Genomic DNA, 20,008 nt, shown 5'->3' with positions numbered 1-20,008 from the left:
GATGGGGACTGCTCTGTCCTCAGATGCACCTTTTCATCTCTGGAGATGCTTGGGGTTTTTGTTGGGGGGAGAAGTGTGTGAAGATGACATTTTGTCAATTAAAAAGTCCTACCTGCTTTGAAGGCCTCCCAAATATAGGTCATTTATCTCTTTGTACTGGTACATTTTTATTCATGGGCTTCCCTGAATAACATTTTATTATTCAATTTTAAAAATTTGAATTTGGGGCAAATATTACTTCAGTTCTTGGGACACTGTTGACTGTTCTAACACTCATGGTCCCATCCCACTCCTATTATTTCACATCAGGAAAGTCAAAACAGTTCAGTTAGCAGGATCCAGGTTTTGCTGAAGCTTGGGCCCTCTTTAGCATCTGACTGTGCTGTGCACTTTCTGTGCCCTGCCATGTCTTGTGGAATGCTGCAGGGAGATGTAGGCTGTAATTACTTCTATAGGCTGCAGGAAATATTTTTCCACTTAATCCCACAGCAGTACTGAGTCACCAGATTTCTGAGAGTAGCAATTATTCATGCCCAGGTTTAAGAATTGACATTTCTTCATGCTCTCCTTTGTTTGGCTTTGTTTTTCCACCTATCATTTTCTTTCCCCATGGGACTTTGTTCTTTCTTTTCCGTGGAGATCCTGGTGATTAAATTCTGGTGAGGTCACCACGTGTGGGGATGCTGAAGGGCCATGGGGAGCCCTTTCTCCTCCCCACTGCATGTTTTTATTCCTCTGATGTGCTCCTGTTGCATGGGGGGTGTGGAGGTGTGCATAAAGCTCTGGGTCAAGAATAGGCTCCTACACAGCTACTTGAATATTCAGGGAGGAAATTACTGCTCTAGTTCCATGTTGTGGATTTGGAGAAGGGATACAGTTTGGATCCAAGGGTGTGAGGTTGGGAAGTGAGAGATGAGAGCTGCATCTTTCTGTGTGCATGCTTTGCACAGGGTGCAAGTGATGGATGGGTTACAGCAGGGTAATTCAGGAGAGAAGTTTGCTGCATGCTGGGTGTAACTGCTGGCCTGTGTGCCTGTTTTCCTGAGCAGCTTTCAGCTTCTTTCTAAAGAAAGAGAACAACCCTGCATTGCTTTTAATGCAGGCTATACCACCAAATACCCTAATGCAGCTGTTGCAACATACTCATTCTATCCATATGTATATATATATATATTTAAAATATTAAATATATTTTAAAGAAATATATATAAGAATATATTTCTCAAAGGCTTTGTACAACACATCCACAGTCTTTGAGTCTGTCCCTGTACTGAGACATGATTGAGGTTTATTTTTTTGCTCTTGTATTTGTTTGAATGCAGGTGAACCATGGCAGGTTCTTTTCTGCCAAGAAAGAGTTTGTTGAGTTTATTGATTTATGTTATTTTACACCAGTGTCCCCAGTCTTGAGTTGGTTTTTAGGTGGCATTAGGAAGCTTCTGGGAATCTCACAGGTGGCTCTTCAGCAGTGAAGGACAGTGCCAGTAGTCAGACACCAGGAGGATGTGCTGGGTGTGTGGTGAGCAAGGTCCTACAGAGCAAACTGTGACTGTCCTTTTGCACTGGGTTTCAGGAGACATGTCTGAAAGCAAGGCCAAGAAGATAGAGATCAAGGACGTGGATGGGCAGACCCTGAGGAAGCTGATTGATTACATCTACACGGCGGAGATCGAGGTCACCGAGGAGAACGTGCAGGTGGGTCAGTGCCCTGCAGCTGCAGAGCCTGGACTCACAGCACACCTTCTGCAGGGCTGAGGGCCTCCTCAGCTGCACACAGCAAAAGGCTGAGCTTGGAGACAGCCACTTCCAGCCTCTGTTTAGTCTTGAGGCACTTCAGTGCTTTCCCCACACTTAAGTCATGTTGCATTTAGCTTTTCTGTGGAGCTCTATAACAAGAGCAGGCATTTGCCTTCCAAGAAGCTGTGCTGGCTTGTGGGTCAGTCTGTCCAAGGTCAGAATAGACTCAAACATGCAGTGAGTCAAATGTTTTAAGGCCATGGCAGAGGAATGTGGCTGTTAGTTTTTAAATTCTTCTGGGTAGTTTGTTTCACAGAGCTTTGAATGGAATATATTGTTCAATGAGAACATTCTTCCTTTTTTTGTGTGTGTGCTCTGCCTTGAATTTCTTTGAGGTAAATATTTGTTCAAAAGTGGAAAGAGTAATTGAAAGGTAGCCTTCAAATAAAGCAGGGTCATCAGGAAGAGTGTTTTGCAGTGTCACGTGGATGTGGCTGCTGGTAAAGCTCTTTCTTTGACTCTGCTTGTATCTGTGGTAAGAAAAAGGCTCTGCACTTAGCCATTGATGTCTGGGAGGGATGCTGAGAGCCTGTGTCTGGACATGCTTTTCAGTTCTCTCTGGTTTGGTTTGCAAGTGGCAGCTTGAGCCTGTTGTCTTCCTCATTTTGACTTGGACATTGCCAGGAGAGCAAGTCTGTGTCAGTGATGCTGGAGAGAGTTTTGTTGACCTAATTAACACAGCAAAATTAGACTGATTCTGCTTGAAATGAGGTTCTGGCTGTGAGCTCTTCTGCTGTGATGCCTCAGGCAGAGTGCAGGCTCTTGCTATCCTGTTTCTCCTCCCACAGAAGTTTGGACAAATCCCTGAGCCAGGTGCTCTGCAGTCCAGCCTTTGCCATCCTTCATGGCCTAAATCTGTGGGGTCCTTTTGTTGCCCCTTCTGCCCTCTGGTTTTACAGCTGTGGCTTTGGTGTGCTCTCAGCCTGGCTGTTGTCACACTGGCAGGAGTGTGGAAGGCTGAGAACCATCAGTGAGGAGACCTCAGGGTGCCATTGTGGCACAGGGACTCAGACCCAGCTGTGGTGGCTTGGCTGCTGTCTGCTGTGAGACCCACATCAGGGTCATCAGCAGCTGACACAGCAGCACTCATTTGTGAAAGGTGTGCTTTCCTTCCAGGCTGTGGGGTCTGCAGAGCTCCCATCTGAGCCTGCCTTGGGTGGGGCTAGGCTTGACCCCACTGCATCCCCAGGGGTGTTGTGGTGCTCCTGCAGTGCTGGGGGAGCACAGGGAGGCAGCTCTGTCCAGCCCAGAAGGTCTGGGAAAGGTCCAGGTGTTGCCTTTCCTGAGCAACTAGACAGCCATCCTTTTTAGTGAAACATAACCAAAGCCTGACTTCTGTGGCCCAGGGATTACAGGGAGTTAAAGCAGATCCCTGGCTACATTTTGCTTTCATCTCTCAGACAGTAAGATAAAAAATTGTAAGTTTTGAATACTAAGTGTTTCTTCCCAATCTAGTCCTTTTACTGCAGTATTTATTTCAATATCCACTCTGTGATTAACTCTTCAAGCTAGAGGTAAATTAATTCATAGGAGCTAAGAAATGAAGCTGATTTACTGCAAGATTAACTGACTAGTTTAAATTTTATTACATGTTTAAAGTGTTCATGCTGAAAATGTTTAATGGAAAAAATATAATTGTCTTATAAAACCAATAGAAAGGGAAATTTCTATCCTGTCTCTGGGTGTTTTGCTCTGAACAAAATGCCATAAACAGGTTAATATTCACCTCCAGCCACAAGAAGAAAAGGTTACAGAAGTGAATATTCTGTGGTTTGTTGGAAAGTTTCACATGAACTGAAGGCTAAAACCAACAAAACTCAAGCTCCCTGTAGCCTCTCTGAATTAGTGTTGGAAAGAAGTGAGCAGGTTTGGTCCCTTGCATCACCACATCCTCCTTCTGCACAGCTTTGGGCCATCCATGCCTCCATCCCTCAGTACTGCCTTTCTGCAGTTTCAGCAGTATTTCTTTGCAGCCCTGCTTGAGCACAGTGAGACCTTCTCTTTTCCCAGCAAGTATCTCATATTTCCTTGTCACTTGTTCTGATTCTCTAGCTGGGCAAGTGTACTTTGTTAAAGGAGTTCTTCAGACTTTCTCAGTAGCTGGAAAAAGCAATTTCTGGGGACAGGTGCCAGGTAATGTCATTGTAGAAATTATGAAAAGAAAAAAAGAAGTTTGTCAATGGCATTAACTGAGCAGATGCAGCCAAGGTATCAAAACTTGTGAATAAATGAAAAGACACTATCTTGTCAGTGAGAAAAATAAGATGAGAGCAGGATAGAAATGAGAAAAGGATGAACAGTAAAGGTACCATAGAATGCAGAATGAATGTTCCTAAGTGTGTTTGAATGCTAAGCAGTGCCCAGCCCTTCACAACAAGAAGCCTTTAACAACTTCTTTTGTTGTTTCTTTTCTAGGAGAAATCTGTTTTGTTTGGTTTTTGTTTTTTGGGTTGTTTCTTTTTGGGGTGTTGTTTTTTTGTTTTTTGGGTTTTTATTTTTGCTTTTATAGGCTTGGTGTGGGCTCAGGAAGTGAGACTCTTTTTCTAAGTACGTATATCTGTAGCTGATTGTTCAGTGAAATGACACAGTGTCTTTTTTTATTTTATTCATGTAAGGAAAGATATGTGTACAAGGGGCCAAGCCTGCATGGTCAGTTCCAGTCATCTTCTACATAGTGAGTTCCTGGGGGTGTTCATCCACTTCCTTCTCAAGATTATGTCCCAAATGTGCAGGCAGAGGGGATTTTCAGCTCATCCTCAGCCCATGTGGAGGGAATACTCTCTTCTAACCCTGCTGGGGTACGTGGGTGAGGATTACTCAAACAAATGCAATCATGCTTTATCTGTTGGAACTTCATTCTTGGAGTGGGATTTCAAGGCAGTGTAAATTCAGCAGTAGGAGGGCTCAGAGATTTTAGAGAAGTTTTACCTGTGAAGATCTATTTGGGATTAAGCCTCCCACTTGTTTGGGAGGCATGGAGCAGAAACAAAATTTTTGTCTTTATTGCAGTCATGTTGTAGTTTGAGGAAAATCCATCTTGGGATTTCTACACCTGCTGCCTTCTGTTGTTCCTCCTCTGTTGCATCCCACGTCAAGGTTGGTTGTAGATTTTGATATGCATGATATAAAGATCTCATTCATTTGAAGGTGGAGCTTGATACATTTATTTAGAAGGAAGTTGTGTCATGCAGTTTCTGTAAAAGGAAGGAAAACTAAAGTGAGTGTCTCAGGGAACTTCACAAATGCTCATTTTCTTGGGTTGATTCAATGGAAAAATCATAAACACACATCAGAGCACAGGGTCTGCTGCTCCCTATATGTGTGGGGTAGCTGGTGCTTTTAACATACCAATTACCTGAATTTTTTTAATTAGGTTTTGGTTTTGCAGCTGAAGTGGTTACATTGCTGCCTGCTTTCCAACTTTGGTATCAAACCTGGCAGCTCAGTGATGGAGAAGCTCTGTGTGGTGTCCTTGAGCAGAGCTGAATGAAGAGATTTGGGAGCAGACCCCTCCCTGTCCTAGGCAGTTCTGGCTCTGGACAGTGGATGCAATCCTGCCTTAGTGTGTCCCAGCCAGCCTTACCTGTGACACTTCACTACTGGCAGGCAGCCTGAGAATTGCCCTCCCAATTAAGAAAGTCATTATCATTCAGGTTGTAATGATTCCCTGGAAAAAGTCCTGATTAACCTGATTTCATAATTAAGTTGTTAGGAGTGATGTGCCACAGATCACATGTGTGAGGTGTCCTTGTGTACTACCACAGTTTGAGATAAGGCTCATACACAGGGAGCAAAATCTGAAATCAGCTGTCTGGAGGAAGTAGATATTGAACCTGTCAGCTTTGCAGGCATAGTAATTGTCATAAAAAATGTCTCAAGAAAAGAGGAGAAAAGCTTTGCTGGGAGCTGCAATATTTCTGTTTCAGAAGTGCTTCTGCATCTCAGCATTCCCTGTGCACTTAGGAGCTCACAGCAAGGAAAGAGAGTTCTCTGTCAAGTGCAGTTTTGATGATAAAGGGTTTATAAATGGGTCAGTCCATCTCTCTTCCCTCTGTTCAGTTCAAAAGCTGGAGCTGTAGTAGGTGCAAGCCCAGGGTGAGGCAGAGCAGCTTTCAGCAATAAATTAGGGCTGTGTCCCTCCCTGCAGCCAAAGCTCCTTGCCTCCATCTCCCTGGGGTGCAGAGGTCCCTGGTCCATTGCAGGGCTGATTCCTCTGGGTTGGGGGCCCTTCCTTAAACCTATAGGAAGTCTTTTAAATTGGCCTGGCCTAATAGAAGGCTGAGGAGAAACCTGTGGATATGGTACCAGAGCACTGTGTTGTGCCTGATGCATGTCTTCACTTTTTAATTTCACTCTTTAACCAAGGGATGGTGTGTGTGTGAAGCTGGAGAAGGTAGCTCAGAAGGGAAGTTGCCAGTTCCTCCGTTTTCTCCCTCATCTCTCTGTCCTTTGTCTGTCTCCTGCTCCTGACAAGGGTTTTTGACTCCCTGATGCTGTCACACCTTCCTCTGTCTGGGCTATTTCACCTCAGATGGAGCATTTAAGTGGAAGTACTGTTCAGCCCATGTGCTGCCTGGGAGCAGCTGGGGTGTAATAAAGCCTGACTGCCACCCTTGCACTCAAAAGCCAAATTACACTAATGTAGTTTTATCTCCACTATTTGTGCTGTTTAGAGCAGCTTGTTTAAAACTGAGTCTTCTACCTGCCTTGCAAACACAAAATCCATTTGTTTCTCTGATCACGGGTTCCCCTGGGTGGGTGCCTGGAGCTGGCTCCTTGTTTGGGCAGATGTGCAGTCCAGCTGTGGCCCTGGATGTGCAGCTGAGGCTTACAGCCAGCACTTTTATTTGGCTTCCAATTTGACCAAATTGTCAAAGCTGCTTATAAGCTTTAATACATCCCCAGCCTAGGGAAAATGCTCCTTTCCCAGTTTTGCAGAGCAGGAGGGATGTAAGTTACCTTTTGGCCAAGGCTACCTGTAAGTAACCTCTGTCACAGCAGGGAATTAACCCCAGCCTCTGCAGTCCAGCATTAATGAATGAACTTTATATATACAGAGCACTTTTGGCTGAAAGATGTTTCTAGTTTAGAGACATCAAAGGTCTATGGAAGTAATTGCACAGGCAATGTTGTGTAAAACTTGAAATTTGTATGGAGTCTGCAGAGCACAGCTGGTGAGCTAGATGTTATATGTATATATATATCTCTAGACACACACCCTACAGATGAGGTTCTGGACATAAATTAGGCAAAGCAGTCAGTCTCAGTAGTAATAACAGATAATTTTGACACAGTTTCAAAAAGTGAGTGGGTTTTGATCTGGAGGCAGATCTGGTAGAGAAGCCAGCTCTCACTAAATGTTCACAGCTATTGGAGTTTAAATACTAAGTCAAATCCAGACCCATGTGAGTAACTTGCCTGGATATTAATGGGGTTGCAGTTTGGTCCTGCTGCATGTTTAGGCAGGGCATTTCCTCTTGTTATTTCTAAAGGAAACAGACTTTGTTCTCACGGAAATCCTTTGCTTGCTTTTCGCCTTCCCTGGTAAAAACCAGATGAGTGTTGAGAGGTTCAGCAGGGAAATAAGAAAGAGAAAATCCCCTCATCTCTTGATAGGCTTTTTATATCTTATTTCTGAGAAATGTTGTGTGATAATGTCCCCTTCCTGAAGGCTGAAGTGGTGTAAGGCTCCTTCTGCAGTGCCTGTCAAGCCAGCTCAGGCCATAACAGCAGCACTGGTTTGTCCAGGGGCTGGTGCTTGTGGTGATGGTAGTGAGTTCCTCTGGGTCTGGAGGCAACATCCCAGACACAGAGGTAAGCAGCCCACCTGGGCTGGCAGGTATGCATCCTGGATGGGTGGGGATGCACAGAGGAGGCTCTGGCTGCTCTATAGCCAGAGATGGTCTGCATGGAGTCTGACTTGGCTGCCAAAAGCCCTTATCTAGCTCAGGTGTTCAGAGATGGTTCAGCTAGAAAGAAGGTGGTTCACAGCTAGGTTTCAAAATCCTAGAACATTGTTATCTTCTTATCAAAGCCACAAATTAATCTGCTCCTGGCATCAAGAGGCTTGGGCCAAAACAGACTACCTGGTTAATTGACTTCTCTTTTTAATTGTTGCCTGTTGGGACTTGGCTGCAGTCAGCCACTGTACAGCTGGGCTGGAGTGGAACACATCAGTTGCTTGGAAAGATCTGGAGCAGGTTGTGGGTGTCCTGCCCTGGTGTGCAATGGGACTGTGGTGGCAGGGACAGAGAGGAGCATCTTTATCCCTTTGCTGCCATCGGGATCCAGGGAGGTGAATGCTGTTAACCTATTTGTTTTGTTTGACAGCTGCTTATTTTTTTGAGTTGGCAATAATTTCCCAGAAATGTGTGCTCAGATGGTGAGCACAGATGCCCATTTGGAAGGACATGTGTGAGGCAGCCAGAGCTATGAAAGAGCTGGAATAAGGCACGTCTGCAGTTGCTGTTGGACATAAGAAAGGAAATGGCTGATGTCACGGGCTGTAATGTCCTGATGGACTTTGTTTTCTACTTCCTGTCCTTCTCACTGGCCTTAAACGTCTTTTTTTTTTTCCAGCAGATGTCACATTTGTCATCCATTTCTGTCTCCTTTTTCCATGCTTTGCTTTAGAGGTACAAAGCAGTATCTCATTTTCAGATGCAGCCATGATCCACAAGTGTAGGTGTGAATGAGAGCTGCTGATTTGAATAGTTGGACCTGTCTTTCCCAAGAGCCTTGCTGCCACCAAAACCTGCTTGAGCTTCTGGGAGCCCCCTCTCTTCCATGACTATTTGGGCACCCTCCTCACAAGCCAGTAAGGTTTTGTTGGAAGTAACAAAGTCCAAGGTTTTGAGAACTGCTGGGCTGCTATGGGCTTTGAATTTGATGACAATGCTTATAAAAAATATAAAGCTCTTTGGGGAGGGGAAGAAATCTGTCTGCAGGACCTCCCTGCAGCAAAGCCAGAAATTCAGGAGCATTTGTGATTGCTTCTAGCTTCTCCTCACTTTACCTTGAGGTCTTATGAGAAGCTGTGAGAAGATGCCCAATGTAGGACAGCCATTTTCATGTCTCAGAGCATGAAGAGGTCTTCTGCAGAGGGGTAGAGCTCAGTCTTGAGCCTTCCTCCTCACAACCCACCGGGATGTGTCCCTGCGTGAAAGGGAGTCGCCTCCAGTGTGTGAATCACTCCTTGTCGCTCACTCTCATTCCCCTCTCGTGCCTTTGCAGGTTTTGTTGCCAGCTGCTAGCCTGCTGCAGCTGATGGACGTTAGGAAAAACTGCTGTGACTTCCTGCAGTCGCAGCTGCACCCCACCAACTGCCTGGGCATCCGCGCCTTCGCCGACGTGCACGCGTGTGCCGAGCTGCTGCAGCAGGCCAACGCCTACGCGGGTGAGGGGAGGGCTGGGCTGGGGCTGGGGATGGGCTGGGGCTGGGCGGGCTGGGCTGGCTGGGCTGGGCTGGGCTGGGCTGGGGCTGGGGCTGGGGCTGGGCTGGGCTGGGCTGGGGCTGGGCTGGGCTGGGGCTGGAGCTGGGGCTGGGCTGGGGCTGGGCTGGGCTGGGGCTGGGCTGGGGCTGGGCTGGGCTGGGCTGGGGCTGGGGCTGGGCTGGGGCTGGGGCTGGGGCTGGGGCTGGGCTGGGGGCTGGGGCTGGGCTGGGCTGGGGCTGGAGCTGGGGCTGGGCTGGGGCTGGGGCTGGGGCTGGGCTGGGGCTGGGGCTGGGGCTGGGCTGGGGCTGGGCTGGGGCTGGGGCTGGGGCTGGGCTGGGGCTGGGCTGGGGCTGGGGCTGGGCTGGGCTGGGGCTGGGCTGGGCTGGGCTGGGGCTGGGCTGGGGTTGGGCTCACCCAGCGCTGGGGCTGGGGCTGGGCTGGGCTGGGGCTGGGACTGGGGCTGGGGCTGGGGCTGGGGCTGGGGCTGGGCTGGGCTGGGGCTGGGCTGGGGCTGGGCTGGGCTGGGGCTGGGGCTGGGGCTGGGCTGGGCTGGGGCTGGGCTGGGGCTGGGGCTGGGGCTGGCTGGGGCTGGGGGCTGGGGCTGGGGCTGGGGCTGGGGCTGGGGCTGGGGCTGGGCTGGGCTGGGCTGGGGCTGGGGCTGGGGCTGGGGCTGGGGCTGGGGCTGGGGCTGGGGCTGGGGCTGGGCTGGGCTGGGCTGGGGCTGGGCTGGGGCTGGGCTGGGGCTGGGGCTGGGCTGGGGCTGGTGCCCAGCTCACCCAGCAGGAGAGGACCAGCCCAGCTCACCCAGCTCAGGGGCTCAGCACATCCTCTCTGCTCGCAGCAGGCTGCTGCTATTACAGCAGGAAGGGAATACTTTAGTTCTGGGCTTGCAGCTTTCTGTGTTGCTGCAATGGAATGTGGTTTGGTTGCAGGGGAGACCATAGGAGGTGGAAAAGCCTAATCCTGTGGGTCTCAGCCCACTCAGTTCCTGGTGTGATCCTAGCAAGCTCTTGGTGTGCCTGCTGAGCAGCTCAGCATTGGTGTGCTGTGTCCTCCCCATGGAGCCTGCCCTGGCCCAGCAGCAGGCACTGCTGGGCATTGCCATTGTGGGAATAAATGGCAAAATTAAACCCTGTGGGTGGGGGTTGGAACACTCAGCTAAAATTGCCATGCAGCCTGAGGCTCTGATCTGCAGCAATGGCCCTGACCCCAAGGGAGGATAGCTCATGTTTCCTTGGGAGTGGATGTGCTTGCTTGCAATAAGTAGGTGCAGGCAATGGCTTTCAGCATTTCTCCTCTACATCATAAGTGTAAAGCTTTTCCAGCCAGCCCCAAGCTCTGAATTCCCCAGCACTTTCCAGTTTCCTCCAGCAGAGTTGCCCTTGACCTCTGCTTGGGAGAAGCTGATAGTTTTCTCCCAGTTTGTTTTTCTGTTTTCTGATAATTTGGTAGGGACACATACACCTGCTCTCTCCCAGAGCACCTGCTCTGTCCTGCAACATTTTCCTTTTCAACAGTTTTGTCCTTAATTGGACCATAAGTAGTCTCAGTGGAATAAAATACATATCCACTGAGTCCTCCCCTGTTCTCCTGCAAAATAAAACTAAAACCTTTTCAGCTGCTCTGGCTGTATTATCCCCTGGAGAAAAAGGTACCCTGGAAGGAATGGTTAATTGTATAAAAGCTTGCTTGTAATATCTCATTATCCTTGTTTCCAGGCCCTGTTTAATCTTTAACCCACAAGCAGTGCATTCACTGTATATTTATTTGGTTGTTTGGCAATTAGAAGGTCTGCTTTGTTGTTTTATTGGCCTTCATAAGTCCCAGTTAGTACAGCAGCCCATGTAATGTTAATGGAACTCCATTAATAAAAATGCCATTAAAATTCTTTTCACTATGTTGTTTATGTAACAGCCTTAAACCAAGACAGAAGTCCCCAAGCTCAAGAGTCCATGTGTGCATGAGTTCTCAGTTTCTTGAGAAATGCTGAGCTCTGGCCAATGGATGACTCTAGCAGGAGCCTTCCTGATGCAGGAACCAGTTCCTTTATTAAAATCAGTAAATATTCTTTCTTACTTCCAACTAATAACAAGAGATTAAATACCTTTCTGCTGCCAGATGCAAGTTCAGAATGAATGAATATGAGATTTTGCCCAGAAGTCAGAGTGCATCCAGGTTATTGTGTGGGGAGTGTTTCCTGCCTCTTAAGAGTTTAAGGCCAAAAGAGTTCATTAGATCTTATATATATATTTCCAGCATAACAGAGTATTAAACTTTATCCATATGCTGCTATTTTTAATCAGAGCCTTTGGCTTAGCTGTGGAGTTTTGGTCCTCAGTAGAGCAAGGAGGGTTTGTCCTGGGGAGTCCAAGTCCAGAGTCCAACTCTGAGCAGCAGCTTTGGAGAGGGGCTGTTCAGGGGTGCAGAAAGCTCCTCTCTGGGAGTTACACCAGCTCATGTCCCTGTGGTGCTGCTTTTTGTCAGGCAAAGCACTGCAGATGTGAAAACTCAAGGCAGATCTTGCTGCAGAGAGAGCTCTGTGGATACAGGACTCTGAGCTGCTCAAAGCTACAGAATTAGAACTTGACAGAAGCTGCTTCAGATAAAGTGTCTGAGATTCATGTTTCTGTAATTCAGCCAAAGATAAATGGGACTTAGCAAGTGACAGGTGAGATTAAATTGGCAGTGTGTGTACAGAATTCTTACAAAACTAAAATTGCTGCAACTGGCTAATGAAATATTTGACCTAGAAAATATTTTTTAGGAAGTGCCTTTTAGCAAGATATAAAGTGTGACAGATTTGATGATGTTCAGTTGTAATTCTTCTAGTTTGGGTTATATTCTGTGATGTGCTTTTTGTTTTCAAGCAGCTCCCAGAGTTACAGTATGGAGGGGTCTGGAGGCAAAAAAATAAAGGAAAAATAGAAGTTTGTACAATTGCAGGCTTAAGTGGAAAGGGGAAAACTACTGGGAAGGTGGGTGGTGAGGTGGCCAGGTTATTTACTGCTTTAGACATTGGCCTTTGCCTCAATTGCAACTTCTGACTGTATTTGCCACTGGAATATTCCCAGTGGCTTTTCAGAAAGTTTAGTATCATTTATGACATTATTTCATGGGGCTGGTGCTGCTTAAAATAACACCAGGTTTCCTTTTGCTGCTCTGAGGCTGGGTTCTGTGTGTGCTGCACTTGCAGCTGCTGTGTGTGTGCCCTGGGTGCTCAGAGCTGGGACAAGAGCTGTTCTCTGGGTGCTGTGGTCCTTCCACTGACTGAAAACATGTATTTCATTATAATTTTCTGTTCCCTCTTTTCATTTGTTGAACAGAGCAGCACTTCCCTGAGGTGATGCTAGGAGAAGAATTTCTTAGCCTTAGTCTGGACCAGGTTTGCAGTTTAATATCAAGTGACAAGCTCACAGTCTCCTCTGAAGAAAAGGTACAGTAAATTGTATAGCAAGAGTGAATGTAAGTATGCTGGAATGTTTCTAGATCTTACACCAGGAACTGTTATCATGATATGCTCCTTACAGGCCATTCTCCAACGGAGATCATGTGGAAAGGAAAATTAAAATAATGTGAATCCTAAAACCATATAGAAATGACCTTCACTTGGTTGTTCTTCATAGGAAGTTATGACTCTCAGATCCATATCGCACTAAAAGCCCTGGGGCTCACAACCAACTACTTTCCCTCTCTGGAAAACTAGGAAACTCCCATCTGCTGTTGTGTAAAGCATTTAATGCCTGCTGTAAAACCTCAAAAAAAGTGAATTTCATTAGGCTTGGGAAGAGTATTGGCTTCTGCTGCATGTTGGATAGAACAACAAAAGGAAGCCCAGAACCAAAAGGAAGGAAGGAAATATTTTCCTAGTGTCTTTAATGTTTTTAATAAAAAAAGGGGGAAAAGGCACTGGTTCATAATGTTTTGGTGGTTGAAATGTTCAGCACATCTTGTGTAGTCTGGAGTTCCTGGGGAGGAGGGTGACCAGTGTTTATGGTGCTGGGTGAACTCCAGCCCCATTCTCTGGTCTCAGTTTCTTGTATGACCTGCTGCAGGTTTCTGGGGACAGACAAGTGCCCAGTCCTTCAGCCCATCTCCAAATTGTCACTGTGGGGAGATTGTAAAGCCACAGAATCATTAAGGTTGGATAAGAGTTTTAAGATCATAGAGTCCAACCACTAACCCAGGACTGCCAGGTCCCCCACTAAACCATGTTCCTAGATGTGACTGGTCACTTGTGAGAGCTGCAGAGAGCTTGAGGATTGTGTGGTTTGTAACTTCAGGGCCCTTACTGGATGCCTGCATTTGGATGGGCTGAGGCTGGAGCTGGCTTGGTGCTGCTGCTGGCTGGGCTGCACATCCTCATGTGTGCTCTCCTCCTGTTAGCCCTGCAGACATGCAGGTGCCTGGGCCCTGGAAAACTCACCAGAAATCCTGCTCCACGTGAGTGTGGGCTCAGGGGTGCTCCCTGCTGATCTGAGCCAGCAAACTCAGGGCAAGTTTCTGCAGGGGCTGTGAGGTGCCTGGCAGGGCCAGGAAGAGAAAAGCAAATGGCACAGACTCACAGCAGAATCTCTCTGCCTGAGCCAAGCAGCCTGCAAAGGGAAGTGCAAGTTTAGTAACCAATTTTTTCCAGTCCTGTGCAGCATTGTTCAAAAGCTTTTATTGGCCTTGTGCCCAGGGGAATCAAAATGCTCCTTCCTTCATCTGAGCTTTACACAATCAAACCCAGTATTTCTTTAGATGACTGTAAAAGAACTTGTAAAAGAAAAGATTGTTGAGAATGCAAGGCAGTGGAAGGAAATGTAAGCATAAGCTGCACATTCAAAACAAAAGATCTGAATAATAGAAAATGGGAATGGAACATAAACATGAAATGTGCTGGAGTTCAAAGTGCTGGAAATTGAGGACAGACTCGTAGGCTGCTGTTTCATGTTAACTTCATGACAGAAAAGCTATTTTCTTCACTCTTTTTCTTCCTATCTGCTAATGTTTGAGATATATATTATAAAACAAATAATATAAAAGTATGTATGTGTGTATACCAATCTATACATACACACATATATCTGTGTGTATGCATGTGTAAAATAGTTCAGGAATCTGGCAGCTTAATTGTCACGGCCAGATTTCACAATTGTTCCTCTTCTTGCTGTGTACATACATGTACAGTTCATACATGTGCTGTGAGCCAGAGCACTGCCATCCCTGCATCACTGGGAAGTGCTGGAGCCAAGTCCTGCCAGGATCAGGGAGGGAGAATTGCCCTTGGAATGCCTCAGGAATTTGTGTGTTCTGTCCTTCCTCTGCCACCCCACAACTAATACCAATTTGCCTAATAAGATATATTCTTATCTTCACCAGTTTTGGCTTATTTATTCCCCTAGGTCATCAGGACAACAAAAATTCTCTGCTAGCACCAAAATCTGTTTTAACTGTAAAGTGGTGACAGCATTTCCTCATCACTCAGAGATTCTCCTTTTTCTTCTGTCTCCCCTGTTGCACCAGCCTCTGCAGTTACACAGGCTCTTTCAGAACAGGGCAGAGGTTTGTTGTCCCTGCTTGCTGTTTTTGCTATAGCTGAGTACAGTACTTGGAAGACAGTTTTATTAATGTTTTCTGTACCTGACCTAATTGGCTCTTTTTATTGTTTGCAAGCTAAAAAGCCATATAAAAATAATAGTTATTTGTTATTTACTGAAGATGTATGAGGTGGAGGGACTTGAGAATGGTCTCCTGCCAACTCAGAACAGTGGCTAAATAAATTTTTAAAGGCTTGAGATTTTTGGATTGGGGATTCTACACAGAGTCTGGTAATTGATTCATTGTCTCATGCTGCTGACATGCAGCAGAAGCTGATGCAAGGTTTGGTCCTCAATCTTAGGAATCTCTAACAAATGCTTTTTTGGCTGAAGAGACTGGGAAAACATCTGGACTTGCTCCTTCCTTAGGCAGTATGCAGAGAGGGGATATTCCAGGCTTTTACTCCTCTGCTCCATAGAGTGGGAGATGGACTGCTCCTGCAGCCATGCAGGTGCCAGCTGCTACCTCAGCCTGTGCCTCAGCTTTAATCAAGCTGTGTGGGGAACTGCTGAGTCCATCCCACCCTGGCAGCAGGTCCTGCATGGCTGGAGAGTCCCAGGAGAGCAGCAGCAGCTGCTTGGGGTCTGCAGCAGGCACAAGGTGAGGAGGGAGGGCAGGACTGGACACAGGTGTGGCCTTTAAACAGAGATATTACTGTCTTGGATTAAAGCATTTTCCCCCCTTCTCTGAAATTAGGAATGAGAACCATCAAAAGGTATTAGAATCTGATTTAAAAAAACAAAAAATTATTTTTAAAGTAGGCACAGCAGGGAAGCATCAGTGCTTGCTTTACTCAGGAGTGGACTCCAGCACCAAGGAAGCAGCTTATTCCTGCTGCACATTTGCCTTACCTTCCTTTGGACTTGTTCACTGTCCTTCTGACCTGTAGATGGGCATGTCCCAGCCCTGTGACCTGTTCTGCAGCTCAGCCTTTGTGCAGAAGAGGTTAATGAAAAGCCTGTTTGTCAGCTAAACAAACTTTGCTTTATCCTCTTCCACACTCATTTGCAATTAAAAAAATCTCACAGCAACCCAGTTTCTACTTTAGAGTCCTCATAGCTAAAGTTAAAATGTTTGTTTGCTTTTATATTTTAATTTTAAAATACTTAAAGGCTCTGCAGTAGTTACTCTCCTCAGCATTTGCTGTGGTTTGATTACACCACTCCCTGTTGTGCTGCTTAAATCCTCATTGCAGTGTTCTGAATTCCAAACAGTTCAGCAGGAACTTTGTTGGTACAGGAAATGAGGCTGGAGCTTTACTGCATTTTAAAAGTATGTGGCTTAGCCCAAGAGGAAGCAATCCCTTTCTGCTCTGCATCTCCTTTATGGCAGGATGTGTCTGCCAAGGCCTCCTGCAAATTCATTTACCAGCAACTGAAAGATGGTGCCCTCATTTTTGGTTGATTTTGTCGAATTAGTGACCTTGGACCAAACAAAATGGTTTCTTGGGGAGTGGTGGGAGGGATGGAAAGAAAGAAAGAATTGTCTGTGCAAATTGTCCTGACCATTTGGTGACTCTGGAAGGAAGCTGAAACCAAGGGCGCTTGCCTGGCCTGCTGAGGGAAGGGCCAGGGATGCTTTTGGGGGAACAGATGGGGTCTCAGCTCAGCCCCCCTGAGTAACTGGGCAGTGAGAGAGCTTGGGGAGTGTTGCCTGTACATGTGAGTTGTGGGTCAGAATTTAATTCTCTCTCTGTGGACAAACTCCACTGCAGTGATCCAGATCCTGCTGCGCAGTATCTGAAACTGCATCAGCCCCTCTGCTTGCCTTGCCTGGGGTGTTTCAGGAAGCCTTTCCCACTCCCAGTGACATTTTTAGGCCTTTCTGTTGTGAGTGAGGCTCCCAGTTATATAAGCACATGCATATTCAAACAGGAGCTGCTCCCTCGCCAGGCTCTGCCCATGGGGCTGCTTGGGAGCACTTGGTCACGGACTCCAGCTCTGGATGCTTATCTCAACCAGCTGGATCCGGAAGCAAAACTGGATTTTGGTTCAGACCAGAAGTCCAGTGTGCCCTTGTTTCCCAGCTGGAGTATCTGATTTTTTTAGCAATGAAATTCATACAGTGCAGAGGCTCCATGGCTGCAGGCAGGGCTTGCCCTGTGTGTGTGGGGAACTTGTCCTCAGGACTTCTTTGTTTCTGGGGTCTGGTGGAACTGGTACAGTGATTAAATATGAGCAGAGTGAATTTACTGTGTGGCCAGGCTCCTGGAGGAGGGAGATCTCTGTTATCAGGAGTAATTGTTGTGGCTGATTTCATGAATAATGTCCAGTGCAAATGTCAGCAGGCTCATTAAGTGTCCTGGCTGCCTTCCAGTGCTAATGTCCAAGAGGTATATGATTGTTCTGGACATGCACTTAGCTCTGGGAGTGATACAGCACATTTAGATGTGAGGCTGCTTGTTAACATGCGTGGTCAGCTCAGCTCTTTGCTCCAGTGCTGCTTGTGCTCTGTGCACTCACAGCTTTTTCATGTTTGACAGAGATCTTGCACCCCCTTCCTTCCATGCTCTAAAATCACCATGCTTCTGATTTTGGGTGGGTGACTCTGCAAGGAAGTTCTCTCTTCCCCATGTAACTGTGCTTTATCTGTGTAGGTCTTTGAAGCAGTTATATCTTGGATAAATTATGAGAAGGAGTCTCGCTTAGAGCACATGGCTAAGCTGATGGAGCACGTTCGCCTGCCCCTTCTGCCCAGAGATTACCTGGTACAGGTTAGTCAGCAAAGAAGTCATTAATGCTTGCACTTAAGCTGCTGGTTGCTCCTTAATCAGTGGCTTGGCTGTTTGTGTCTGAGATGGGTAATTTGGTCTGTTGCTGAGTCTGTAAATAGAAGAATAAAAGCAAAACCTGAGTGGACTCTGAAATCAGTGTGTGCTTCAGAAACCTTCCTGTAAATGGGACAATTGCCAGGCAATCCTGAGAGCAGAGCTGCTGTCCCTCCTGGGGAATCATTCATAAGTTAATACCTTATGATTTTTCACCCTGAAAATACCAAAGTGATGGTGTTACAAGCTCGTGGAGCTTTTTTCTCTCATGCACATCATAATGGAAACACATATTGTGTGATAATTTTGGTTTTAGATGTGTACTGTGCATACATATGGGTCTGTGTGGCTGGCAGGGGAGGCACTCTGACTTAGTTTGACTTGGAGATTGTTCTTCATAAATTAATTTCTGGGATCTGGGCCTAGATAATGAGCTGAGAATTCCCAAAGAAGGGGTTGGCATATGGGCTCTTTGACTACTATGCTTTTATCATACGTCTGAAACAATCAATACAATTGGCATAAAATTGGTATTCACAAGATGAACCCATCATGGTTTTGGTTTTCTTTCATCTGTATCTTCTGATGGAATAAAAGATGCTGCCTCTCCTTAAAAATTCTGATTCAGATAAAAGAAACCACTTACTTTGTATCCAGTCTCCTGGTGAATTCTCCTCTACTGCATCAAATACTTGCATCAAGTATTTGGCAGAGGGTGCTAAAATACTCAGTTCTTGTGAGTGATCTTGGAAAAAAAGTGAGAAGCTTGAATGTTACTGCATGTGCTTCTTTGGGAAGAGCTGGAAGTCTGTGTTTGTTTCCTGTATTTTTTTAATGTTTGGTACACTGGAAGGGAAATTCCATGTTACATGTTCTTTCCACAAAGCTCCTTGTGACCTGTGCCAGTGTAAATGATCTTTGCTGTGTATGCATGTCCTCAGACAGTTGAAGAAGAAGCTTTAATCAAGAATAACAACACCTGTAAAGACTTTCTCATCGAAGCCATGAAATATCATTTACTTCCTCTGGATCAAAGACAACTCATAAAGAATCCCAGGACAAAGCCAAGGACTCCTGTTAGCTTGCCAAAGGTAAGCTGAACTTGTCACTTCATGTCAGCTCACCCCTATTCCTGGTGGCATTTTCTATCTTCCACAGGAGCTCAAGAAAGTGTTGCTATTTACTGTCCCAGTGGTTGTGTTTTACTTGGAAGTGTTTTACTCCCTCTTCTGGCATTGCCTATACCCAGCAAGGACACATAATGAAGCTGGATAAGCTTAGATAAACCCTTAGGGGAAGGAGTATCTTTCTCTTGCAGCATTTTGTGAGCCACAGTGGTTTGTGGCTGGGCTGTGGAGTGGCTGCTGCAATGCTGGGAGGGCTGGCTGAGGTGCTGCTGCCTGTAGGAGTGCCTGGAGCCTGTGAGCAGGGTCACAGTAGGTGTCTCTTAGTTTCCTGTATCCACAGCCAGAAGGCAGGAAAGCAGGAAACAACAGCCCCCATCCCCGTGGGCAGGAAGTCTGAAGCAAATTTCAATAGACTCAAAGCAGCAACTGAGTAAATAATCCTTGTTACTCCCCACGTGTATCCTGCAGGCGTGTGATGCTCTGGCCACCTCTTCATTAGCAAAGGGAAAAACGACCCCAGGAACTTTTCCCTGTGCCCCAGAGATAAACACAGTTTGGCACAGTGTCAGACTGCCACTGAAGTTGCTGGTGTGCATTTTGAGATTCCAAGACATCAAAACCACAGTGTGTTATTTTTCCATGAGGTTGCTTTGTGGGATGGTGTATGAGATCTGTGCTGCTTCTGATATTTGAACACTGGACTGTCCACTGAGAAATGGTACTTTTGCAGCATGTGGCAGTGTATGTCAGTGTCCTTTCTGCCTGCTGTTGCTGAGATGAAATTGGTAGAACACAGCTTTGGGGTATCATGAAGGGCTGACATGGCTCTTGTTCAAGGATAAAGTAGTTAAGGATAAAAGGAGCAGCAAATCAGTGAGTTCAAAGGTTCTCAACATCTTTTGTAGCATGACCTATGAGTACAAACCCAAATGTTCTGCAGGTCTTTCCTCCCTTCTTTTGAACTGTGAAGAAAGGGAAGGAGGTGATGATCTTTCAGCAATCCTGTTACTGGGGAACTTTCATCTGGCCTGTTGGTCCTGCTGATGAGGGATTATTGTCTGCTGTGAAATCCCTTAATTCTGTAATCGTGTGAAGCCCTGCAGCTTGCCATGGGAGACTGTTACACAACTAGTAGTCAGGCTGTTAATTTAGACACAATTTGGTTTCTAATATCATGTTCTCATCTTTGTAGATCAAACAGGCCACTATTTCCATGCTCTTCAAATTCTTTAAATTGCTGTCTAGCTCTCTACTTTTAAAGCAGCCCTGCTTGGAGTTGAGTTTATCTGAGTGACCTCAAGTGA

General features: G+C 46.3%; 1 protein-coding gene across 3 annotated transcripts in view; it reads left to right on the top strand.

Moving 5' to 3' along the window:
* The window catches only part of KLHL3 (kelch like family member 3), a 52,133-nt gene that overhangs the window by 20,641 nt on the left and 11,484 nt on the right, over positions 1-20,008 (top strand). For all 3 annotated transcript variants that reach the window (XM_079320189.1, XM_079320190.1, XM_079320188.1), the window contains 5 exons: positions 1,574-1,695; positions 9,031-9,193; positions 12,554-12,663; positions 17,407-17,523; positions 18,519-18,668. In XM_079320189.1, coding sequence (XP_079176315.1) covers positions 1,574-1,695; positions 9,031-9,193; positions 12,554-12,663; positions 17,407-17,523; positions 18,519-18,668 — 662 coding nt within the window. The remainder of the gene's footprint in view (positions 1-1,573; positions 1,696-9,030; positions 9,194-12,553; positions 12,664-17,406; positions 17,524-18,518; positions 18,669-20,008) is intronic.

Source organism: Erithacus rubecula (genome assembly GCF_903797595.1).
Source record: "Erithacus rubecula genome assembly, chromosome: 16".
Classification (NCBI taxonomy): Eukaryota; Metazoa; Chordata; class Aves; order Passeriformes; family Muscicapidae; genus Erithacus; species Erithacus rubecula.
This window is presented reverse-complemented; position numbering and strand designations above follow the sequence as displayed.